This window comes from Porites lutea, chromosome 1, assembly GCF_958299795.1.
Source record: "Porites lutea chromosome 1, jaPorLute2.1, whole genome shotgun sequence".
Lineage (NCBI taxonomy): Eukaryota > Metazoa > Cnidaria > Anthozoa > Scleractinia > Poritidae > Porites > Porites lutea.
In genome coordinates this window covers 35,168,517-35,180,162 of record NC_133201.1, presented here as the reverse complement: position 1 = coordinate 35,180,162, position 11,646 = coordinate 35,168,517, and the positions used below count along the sequence as shown (strand labels likewise).

At 41.8% G+C, this 11,646-nt stretch overlaps 1 protein-coding gene and 1 pseudogene across 1 annotated transcript; one reads left to right on the top strand and one right to left on the bottom strand.

The window, feature by feature from the left end:
• LOC140937715 (uncharacterized) overlaps positions 1-698 on the bottom strand; it is a 4,101-nt pseudogene extending 3,403 nt beyond the window's left edge.
• An 8,486-nt stretch (positions 699-9,184) lies between these two features.
• LOC140928611 (uncharacterized) lies at positions 9,185-11,346 on the top strand. The gene is made up of 2 exons (XM_073378388.1): positions 9,185-9,904; positions 10,069-11,346. The coding sequence occupies exons 1-2, from the start codon at positions 9,185-9,187 to the stop codon at positions 11,263-11,265; spliced, it is 1,917 nt and encodes a 638-aa protein (XP_073234489.1). The 3' UTR covers positions 11,266-11,346.
• Positions 11,347-11,646: the final 300 nt, after the last annotated feature.

Here is an 11,646-nt window from a genome sequence, read left to right as displayed (position 1 = left end):
CATGCACATCTCAAATGAATGTAAGTTTACTTCAATTTTTGTTTTAATCATCATTTATTGTTTAGTTATCTAAGTATTTTTCTATAACTAGCTGTAGTTTTAACCAGATTTCAATCAAAAAACAATGAAAATCAGTGAATAAGTCAACTCACTGATCTGCCATTAGGGCCGCCATCTTGAATTTCCCCATAATACTTTGCAAACTTTAAGGGAACTATTTGTCTTTCTTTTTTTGCCCTCTTAAGGAGGCAAATTGAAAGCTGGCTGACAAAGCGATCCATGTGTTGTCATGTTATAAATGTCAGTGTAAAAACTTATTTTTGGTCTATCTGAACATTTTAAATGTCATTTTTAAAAACAAACCTCGTTTTCATGCATAAGCGAATTTTTTTGATTTTTTAGCTCCTAAAATATACAAGACAGCTACTCTTTCCGATTTGCTATCATAACTTTTTGCAATCACCCCCAACTAAGCTTCAAATTTGTATGACTCCTAGCTGGTCCCTCTTACTGGTACATCTGAGATGGCCTGGCCCATGGACTAAAGGTTTTGTGGAGTGAATTCTTCATACAGCACGGCAAATTCTTCGTCATCTATTAGCTTTTCTTCCAGACTAAGGAGCAAAGCTTCCTGTAAAGTCTTAAATGAGTTTTGAGTCATTCTTGTAGTGAAAGGTGAAAAGCGTTTTACTGTTTTCCAGACGATGACTATTAGTCTAAATGATCGCGTTCTTGATCTTAACTACATATTTGCCACGCTTAGTACGCGGTGCTCGCCCCACCCCCACTCTCGGTCGTCGCGTTTTCCAGACCACCGCGTTGTCGGTTCTTAAAGTCCCTATTAGTAGTTGGTGGCAGTTACTTGTAGTTTTAGGTAGTTACTAGTGACTACCGACAACTACCACGAACTACTAGTAACTACCAATAACTACCTGTAACTGCCACCAGCTACTAGTTACTACCGACAACTTCCAGTAACTACTAGTTACTACCAGGGCAAGGGGAAACTTTAATGTTTGGTGTCTTTTCCTTTTTTTGCTTCTCCAAGGAAATATATTTTTGCGCTGCTATCTACCTTCTCGGATCGATCTGTTAAGGGGTAAGATTGGCTGTACATTAGTGAAAACTTCACACCGGCGATTACGTTCGAGCGTTGTCATCGCGAGAGGGATACAAAAACAAAAAACAGCAAGCCACAGAAAAACGTATCGTTCGATTTTTTTTCGTATTTATTCGTTTCTTGGTTTTTAACCTTTTGGTTAGTCGAATTTTGAATCTTAAATACTCTACCTGTTTCTTACTTGCGCAAATTGTTCAAGAGGTATTGGTCGTATAATGTCTCTAAGAACTATACACAGTCCCGCATTTTCAGCAAGCGCCCTAAAGTTTATTCCTAATCTGATTTCGCTACAACTTTTGACATCGCCTTTTCGACATCTTGAAAATAAAGAGGCGGCTTGCCAGATTTCGCGCCAAGGATGACTGATCTCAGTTTTCTTACTTGATCCTGCAGGCAAAATTATCAGACTTTTAATAACCATTCTCGATATAAATATTTAAAAAACCTACATGAAATGTCTTGAAAAGTGATTTACAGACATTTTGTTTTCCCTGTGAAAAACAGTGGAAGATTTTGGCCTTTCTTAAAAGTCTACAGAACTACAAATTATTCACATTTTATAATCTCTGTAAAAGGTCCAGTTTTTCCAGTTATTACACGGCCTTTCAAATCTGTCACTATTTTATAATTGTACAACACAGTTTTCTAGGTACCCGGGAAGGAATTATCCATGACATTTTTTTCATATTAAGGGCCTATTTACATGGACGTGGGGGACCCAAGGTAGGTGAAGTAACATGTGGCGGGACACCCCAACTATCATGTAAAGGTGATGAAATGAAAATGAGAGATTATATGGACAAGCGGGATACCTCACCTACCCGAGGTCCCCCATAGGAAATATAAATCAATAAGTGTTTTAATATATGGCTTTCATTATGCTAGTCACAAGTGATAAAGGGCGATCTGTAAGCGAGTAAATGATAAGCGCAGCATTTCTTTGGGATACATTATGTATGATTTTCGATGGCTAGGCGACCTTTGGAGACCTTTGCATTATTTTCAAGCAAGAATTATTCATCTTTAATCTGGTGACGTTTCCATCGAAAACTCCCAGTATGAAAACGATTTTTTTGTCGTTTTGTGGAGTGTGTTTCGCAGTAAAATATGGCGCGTTAAATAAATGACAGAAGTGCTTGTAATGAAATAGATTTTTTAAACATCTTCCGAGCGTTATATCTCTATAAAAAAAATACGCAGAGAGAACGATACCACTGCAATAAAAATCTCGTACGTTACTCCATCCCGGCGTACAAAGTGAAGGAAAACGACATCAAAATCACGAAAAATTTCAACTCGCCGAATTTGATTCCCCCAAAATGGTGAACATGACAAAAACCTGCTTCGCAAAGACTCACGGGAAGACCTTCCAATTCTCCTTGGGACTGGACTAGTAATAGGGAGTTTAAGATACGGAGACTACGAACTACGGCTGGACGAGCGTTGTACTTTGTAGCACTGGGTTGAGTCGTGCAAATATAGAACGTTAAGATTGCACGACAGACAGTAGACTACGAGAGAAGAGGCGGAGAGGGAAACAACACGCAAAGATTTTCTTGTTTCATCACCGTTCACAATAAAAATGCAAGTCAGTTTTGCATTGTGATCTTATCTTTAGAACAATGAACAAATTCTTCCATACTTGAAGAAAGCAATTACGTCGGGTGAAATTGGTAACCAAAGTTTTGGTTACACAGGTTTTACTTTTTTCGCCCGTGAATACTTATGTCAAATATTAAAGAAATAGGCAGAAATAGTAACAGCTCATTTAGTAGATTTAGAAGATGGACTTCTCCGACTACTGATCTGATGTAGTTTGAAGTATTGAAATGCCGAGTTTCGATTGTCTCGAAGATGTTTACATCGTTTTCATTCAGCAAATGTGATACAAAAACTCGCATAAACAAAGGTAACACAAGTAGAAAGACACACTAATCAGTTCGAACAAACATTGAAACTTTTCAAGTGCGAAGAGAGAGTAAATTACCTGCATGATTTCTCTTCTCCTCGGCCGTCAGTCTGAATTCTGCGTATAAACAGCTATGCTTATTTAAATATGAGCTTAGGTAGATAAAACTGTAGTCACAACGGTGGATTAAAAGCGTAAATCTGAGCAGAAATTAGACACAACTTACATATTTCGCTTTCCTCTCACTTAAAGTAAGTGAATTGAAAACGTTTTTACGAAAAGACGAGATTCTTGAATTACCGAGACGGAAAAAAACCGAGCAAAATGTTCTCCGTAGTCCCAACTATGCGAAACAGTTCAACAACTCATCGTAGCCGCAGGACTACGCGGGAGAATGAACAGTCACGCGGTTTTGATCATGCGCAGGACCATGTTTAAACGAAGTCGCCGTATCTTAAACTCCCTAATAATTCACCTTCTGAGCGACAGATTCCACGTGTAGTTTCACGTGACTTTTGATGACCTTGTTGTGAACAAACCCCGAAAGTTCGGACATCCGTTCTCTTTCACATACTGTACTTGTACCAGCGACGAGTCGCTATTTGAAGTTTTCGTTAACTAATATATTTTCCTTCCCTTTCGCTGTTTGAAAATCGAATAGTTTAGGGTTCAAAATGTCAAAGCAGAAGATCAGGAGTGACTTTAACCACCACGAGTATGGTAAAACTGCAAGAAAAATTAAATATTCGCCGGAACATGGAGTTTCAACATACGCGTGTCTCCTCTACAGTTGAAAGAATGGTTTTGCCCGGTGGATCTTAACTTGGAAAAAATGAAACTGATGATGTAAACACACAATGTGCTTACATTTTCGTCTCGACTGCCCTTTATACACTTAACTATACGCTTATGCTTATCTGGCCTGAAGTACACTGCGTCCGTTTCTTTCTACAGTATTAAATACAAAGCCACTACATGTTCACAGAAGCCTGCACTTTTTTGCCACAGATACGTGAACAGCCTCTTGATTCAACTTAGCAGTTAGTAAGTTATCAACATAACCGTCATCAAAAGTGTCGAGTCCCTGTTTGCCGTAATGTACAGTTGAGAATATAATATCAGACATCCCATGGGACGGTCTTTATAGCAAAACTAAGGATCGGAAATTAATAGCGGGTGAACATGAATTTTGAAATGTACATAATGTATGTATTATGAAATTTGCCTACTTCACCGGTTTTTGTCTTTCAAAGTTTAGTTCCGATGTTAAAACCATTTCAGCTGCTGAGGCGGGAATTTCCGCTACAAGCCCTCCTCTTTCCTGCAGTTCTGCCCTGCTCTTGGCCTTAACGTTGCTCTTGTTCTTCTGCTTAGAGATTTTTGAACCTCAAACTATTCGAGTTTAAAACAGCAAAAGGAAAATAAAATTTATAAATTAACGCGAACTTGAAATAACGACTCGTAGTTCGCACAAGTACAGTATGTGGCAGAGAACGGATGTCCGAACTTTCGGGGTTTGTTTACAACAGCAAAGAGTTTTAGATCCGAGTTTACCGCGAACCTCTAACCGCGGTTTGCAGGTACCCGTTTGCGGTTCAACGTTCAAACATAATTCGATTTAGATTGGCGGTGGATTAAATCACGGCCGCCATTTTGAATCAGCAGCCATGAATGGCACTTGTTTTCAAGATCCAATAGGATTTGTAAAATTTAGCATTTCGCCCGAATTTGTGCCTCTGTTAATGGATAAAGACTTGCTCCACAAGGTTTGTGTATCATTACGTGGGATGAAACGAGAATTATACGCTAAATGCTTTCAGGTACATACCTACCTCCCCACGTTGAAAACGCTCGTCGTAAACCTCAAACGTGACGCGAAAGACTTGTCTTGAGGTCTTGAGGTTCGCGGTAAACTCGGATCTAAAACTCTCTAATGGTCATGAAAAGTCACCTGAAACTACACCTGAAATCTGACACTCAGAAGCTGGATTTGTCTGACAAAAACCCCAGGGGACCGCGGGTCCAGTAACCGATCCACAAAGTTGAAGGCCGCGGTCCACACTCTTCAATTTTTGGCAGGCAACTTCCCGACATTTTTCTAGCGTTCTCGTCCTCAGACTCCTCACGGTCAGTGAAGCCGGGGTTGTGTTCGGAGGAGGCTAGTTTTTGCTCAAACCTGGTTTTTATAAACCCTGAAAAACCCTATCTTAAATTACCCAAAATTGGGTAGTTCATCTTCTCTACTGGCTGTTGTTATTTGAGTTCAGGGGATGATCATCACATACTGCACCACCAACTTGCTTTCTTTACTTTGGTAGTCAGCTCTTTATTATGGATAATCAGCTCTTCTCTGAGCTGTTCTTAGAGAGAATGTCGACCAAAATTAGCAAGCATTAATTTTTTTAAAAAAGCGTATTTTATTACGTATTCGATAACATTTCATCCTAGAGTGAGATGTGCTCTACAATATTTCCCTTGTTTTAAGGTTATTTAAAGTAAAAGCAACTGCGGAATTAGAGCAAATCGTTCATTGTCATTTGATTGGGTCATTTGCATCAGGGTCTGCTAAGATTATGGATTCCCATTAGCGGAGACAACCTTGATAAAGGAGTGATGGAACAATCATCGTTTTTCATTAAAAGTGATGTTACACGAGACCATTCGCAACGACGATTTTTTGCGCAACACAGCGTTGCAACATTGTTGCGACATTGTTTCGATAGTTACAACGCTGTTCCAGCATTGCAACTGTGTGTTGCGCTAAGAATCGTCGTTGCGAATCGTCCCGTGTAACATCACCTCAAGGCCCCGTTATATTAAGAAAACCTGACTTGGGTGAAGGGTCACCCTCCCCTCCCAGCCAAGTCAACTTAAGCGAGCGTTTATATGAGAAAAATGTTGACCACTTTGCCCGAGTCAACAGCGCCCACGCATGCTCTGAGTGCCTAAACAGCGCCCACGCATGCTCTGGCCTTAACCGAGTTAACCCGGATGGGCGAGTAAAAGGGTTTCTATGGACAAAAGTTGGCTCGACAAGAGGGTGAACTTATGATCACAAAAGGGTGACCCGGCCTTTTAAGGCGAGCCAACAGCTTTGTGTTTCTCATGAAGGAAATGCATGACAAGCTGGCTCGCCCAGCGAAAATAGGGTAGGCGAATACCCTGCTAGGCAGGACAACTTTTCTCAATATAAATCGGCCTTAAAACTGTTGTGCTCGGCCTAGCCTGCGTAGCAAACGTTTCCGCGTGAGTTCGTCGAGAACTTCGGGACTAGAGTAAAAAAAAAAAGGAATGACGGGGGAGAGGGAGGGGAAAGAAGGAAACGCTTGCCCGCAAACCCCACGATTTTGAAAAACTGTGTTCGTTAACGAACGCAGCTTCTGATCTGTGCAGTGCTGGTAGTGTTGATTACTTAGCACTCAAAACATCAATCAAACCAGGTATGTGCTTTGTTTACGTGCGTCACAGATCTGGTCTCATCAGATTCGTGGTCGCAGATTACAAAATGCTTTGGACTGATATTTATTTTAATCGTATTTGGGCGAAGGTTTATGAGATCAGAGTATTCAGGGTATAATTGGAGATCGAGTAGGGAAGGCCAATTTCAAAATTCACGTAATGACGGAGTGCGGATCAGACTGGAAAAATGGACTGTTTGTTGGAGATAACATCAACGTAAATTAGAACATCGGTACTCGACACTAGCTAAAGCCGCCATGGGCAAGCGATTTGTCAGCCTTTTGAAATGAAAAGATTCTTTTTGTTTATTGGAAATCTAGCGGCATGTATTGTAGAGAACTTCTCGACACGGGCTGAAGAGCAGCCGCTCTGCAAAACTTATGGCCGGTGGAGTAATTGTTCCGGACAAATCAGTCAAATCATTTTTGACATTTGGACAAGGTTTCAGACGAGATAAAGCCACACAATAAAAAACAAGAAATTCCGCAGCAGTCGCTCAGAGTTTCAACCTTCTTTTGTCGTAAGCCTTTTTTTATTACAGTTTTTGCAATTGCCTGAAACGTGTTTTATTAGAGAACAAAGTAATTTTACAAATCTGGTAATCCAGGGGTAATCTTTTCGTTCTGTTTCGTCATTGGTCATTGGTCGCTACGGAGTCACGTGAGAAAGCGCACGAGCCCGGGAAGATCAGTTGTGTGCGATCCTTCGGGAAGGTCGGACGTTTGTTGTTTTGCTCGCTCAGTGTTGAGCGAACACCGAGAAAATCGCCGTATGGCTGCCGAAAATATCAGTGAAAGGGACCCCCTTTCACCGGCAGAAGAAGATAATTTACTTTCTGAAGAAAATGAGTCAGCGAATCGCTCGCACCAGGGCACAGACAAAGTGCTGGCTAACGTATTGTCGGCCTTGACCCAAATGAGTTCCACCATGCTGTCAATGGAAAACGCAATGAAACGTTTAGCTGACGCACCAGCAGACCATGCTACACCACCGAAAAGGAGCAGACAACCTCCTGCACCTAGTACAATGAGCGATAGCGGAGATTCAGACCCTGAACAGTCAGATTCCGAGGCACTCAATTTCCCGCCCAACGGCGACCCGCCAAAACCGGGCAGCTCTGTCACAGAGGACGCATTGCTCAATGAAATTGCTCAAGACTTTGAGTCGGACGAGCAAACTGACCCGAAAGTCGCTCAGAAATTGGCGGATATCGTCAATAGGCGATGGGGCTCTAAGTTGGAGGAAGCCAAATTAAAAGAAAAATTGGCGAAATATAATCGACCCGATAATTGTGAGAAATTAACTGTGCCAAAGGTCAACCCCGAGATATAGAATAAGCTGAAGCACGGGACCAAGAGCGCGGATTTACGTCTTGCAAACATGCAGAAAGTACTTGTCAAAGTCGGTAGTGCTGTCGCTAAAGCGACTGACACACTGCTGGCCATCCGTGCAGATCCTGAGAAGACTTCAGCGTTGGCTCTCACTGAGAAATTGGGGAAATTAGTCACATATAACGCTGACGCTCTGGCATTGTTAGGCCATGTAAACATTGAGCTGTCTTACCGTCTACGCGACGCTATCAAACCAAACTTAAATGCCGAATATTCCGCGTTGTGTGGCTCTCAAGTACCCATCACGGGCTTGTTATCTGGCGATGAGTTGCACTCTCAGCTTAACAACATCAAAGCAACCAACAAAATTGGTCATACGACCACTGCCAAGTCATCTTATCGAAACCACAGCGAGGGCTGGAAGGGCAAATCTTCTCACTCTAGTGGAAAGCCTTTTTTAGGGAAGAGGGGCCGGTCTTACCGGCCACACAACAATTTCTACAAACCACGGGAAACCGCGAAGAAGTCCAGCCAGTGAAACGATCTGATATTCCTACAGATAAGGTAAATATGTTGCAGTATCTTGAGCACAAAGTTCACTGCTTTAAAGCAGGGGGGCTGAGAGAATATTATAATCAGTGGCAGGCCTTAACCTCAGACCCTGAGATATTGCAAATGATATTAGGCCAGCCAATTGAATTTACTAGGACTCCTTATCAAAGAGTTGTTCCCAAAGAGAAGAAAATCCTTGATTTGGATGAAGAGTATGTCATTGATACCGAAATAGATAAACTACTTGCTAAAGGTGTTCTTACCCCAAGTAGTCACGAAGAAGGGGAATATATCTCTCCTATTTTCACTAGGGCCAAAAAGGATGGCTCCTTCAGAGTTATTTTAAATCTCAAGTGCCTAAACACGCATGTGCAATATCACCATTTTAAAATGGACTCACTTAATACTGTTTTACATATGGTTAAACCTGGGTGCTTTATGGCATCAATAGACTTAAAGGATGCTTATTATTCTGTACCTATCGCCACTGCAGACCAAAAATACCTGAAGTTTCAGTGGCGAGGAAAACTGTATAAGTATGTTTGCTTTCCAAATGGATTGGCATTTTGCCCCAGGAAGTTTACTAAATTATTAAAGCCAGTTTATTCACATTTAAGACAGCTGGGTCACCTTTCAGCAAGTCATATTGATGACTCATATCTCCAGGGTGACGACTATGATGACTGTGAAAGAAATTTTTGGGATACTGTCAACTTATTTGATTCCCTTGGGTTTACTGTACACCCTGAAAAATCATCCTTTGTTCCGCAACAGTGAATCACCTTTATGGGCTTTATTATAGACTCAATTACAATGACAGTCTATCCAACTTCTGAGAAGATCGAGAAGATAATTCATACCTGTCAAGGCCTGTTGCAGTGTCCACACCCTACAATAAGAGAGGTGGCATCCACTCTTGGGTTGCTCATATCAAATTTTCCGGCAGCACAGCTGGGACCCTTGCATTTTAGGTCACTGGACATGGACAAAACAGAGGCCTTGCGCTTAAACAAGGGTAACTTTGATGCATTTATGCAACTATCTGAGTTGTCTCGCAGTGATTTGCAGTGGTGGCTAAACTCAGCAAGGTCACTGCATAACCCTATAAGCCTTCCTCAGCCAGAGATCACTTTATACACAGATGCAAGTAAAGGAGGCTGGGGAGGAGTACTCAATAATGTCAAGATTGGGGGGCATTGGACCCCTGAAGAAGCTTCTAATCACATTAATTATCTTGAAATGCTTGCAGTGTTGTTTTCTCTCAAAGCATTTCATAAAGAACTATCAGGGAAGCATGTCCTTGTGCGAATTGATAACATGACTGCTGTGTCAGATTTAGGTAAAATGGGCACAAGCCATTCCAAAAAGCGAAATGATTTAACCCGTACGCTCTGGGAATGGTGCCTTGACAATAACATGTGGTTAACCACAAGTCATATCCCGGGTAAAGAGAATACTCTAGCTGATGAAGAGTCCAGGAAATCTAGGAAAGAAACTGAATGGACCTTAGACAGAGGAATTTTCCACGAGGCTGTTAGGAAACTTCATGTTGAGCCTCAGATTGACCTATTTGCCTCTCGGCTTAATTACCAGTTAAGGCCATTTGTCGCCTACCAACCTGATCCTGAAGCAATTGCTATTAATGCCTTTTCAATCTCTTGGAAACCTTACATTTTTTATGCTTTTCCTCCTTTTAGTATCATCCCAAAAGTGTTACAGAAAGTCCAAGCAGAGGAGGCCACAGGACTGTTGGTTGTGCCATGCTGGCCGACTCAGCCATGGTGGCCATCGGTAATGAGACTGCTGGTTCAGAAACCCCTTGTGCTTCCCAAAAAGAAACACACCTTATTTCTACCTCAACAGCCAGAATTGGTGCATCCACTACACCAGAAACTCACCCTGCTGATCTGCCACTTGTCCGGAAATCACTTGAAGGCAGAGGCCTTTCGGAATCAGCTACCTCACTCATCCTGCAGTCCTGGAGAAAGGGCACTAAACAACAATATAAACCATTCATCGCTAAATGGGAACAGTACTGTAGTCAAAGGCAGATTAATCCCTTTTCAGCCACTATAGAACATGGGATTAATTTCCTGGCAGAACTCTACCAAACAGGGATTGGATATAGTGCTCTCAATACAGCCCGGTGTGCTTTATCTACTGTTTGTTTTACATCAGAGCATTACACTTTTGGACAGCATCCCTTAGTCTGTCGTTTCATCAAGGGAATCTTCGAATGCAGACCCTCTCTACCAAGGTATCAAGAAACTTGGGATGTGACGGTGGTATTAGCCTACCTAGCTAAACTAGGCCCACCTGAGAAACTTAGTCTGAAGAACTTGACTTTGAAAGTGGTTATGTTGATGGCATTGCTTTCAGGACAGCGTCGCCAGACTCTGCACACATTATCAATTGATTGTATGCAAATAAGTGCTGATAAGTGTGTGTTTTCCATTAACTCATTGTTAAAAACTTCGAGACGTGGTAAACATTTAGCTTGTATTGCGTTTCAGGCCTATGCACCAGATGTTAGTCTTTGTATTGTAAAGCATCTTCAGCAATATCAGAAGCGTACAGATATTCTTCGGGGTGATGTGAAGCAGCTTTTTATTAGTTACACTAAGCCTCACAAAGCTGTTTCCCCTGATACAGTAAGCCGGTGGATTAAGACTACATTGGTTGATGCTGGAATTGACACTTCAAAGTACAGTGCACACAGCACCAGATCAGCATCTACTTCTGCAGCAAAGGGGAACAACATTTCTATTGCCACAATTATGAAAAGTGCTGGGTGGTCCCAGGAGTCCACATTTACAAAGTTTTATGACAAACCAGTGGCCCCTCGAGAGAATTTTGGGGCTGAACTCCTTAAAGCTGTATGTGGGGACAACTAAGATAGTTTCTTACGGTTGTATGTTTTGATGGCTAAGAGAGCATATTATTAAAGCAGATTCATGTTGATATAAATCATTGCTGTTTATTTGAGTTCGCACTCACACTGCTTTAAAATCTCACGTGACTCCGTAGCGACCAATGACCAATGACGAAACAGAATACCAAAATTAAACGAGGCTTACCTGTAAGGTGAAGTTTGATTTGGGTTCTGTGAGTCATTGGTCGGGAGCGAAGGAGTCATGTGCCCACCCATGTGTTATTCACCCACCCATTCTTGGGTGTAAGTTCTCACATCTGTTAAAGACTGATCTTCCCGGGCTCGTGCGCTTTGTCACATGACTCCTTCGCTCCCGACCAATGACTCACAGAACCCAAATCAA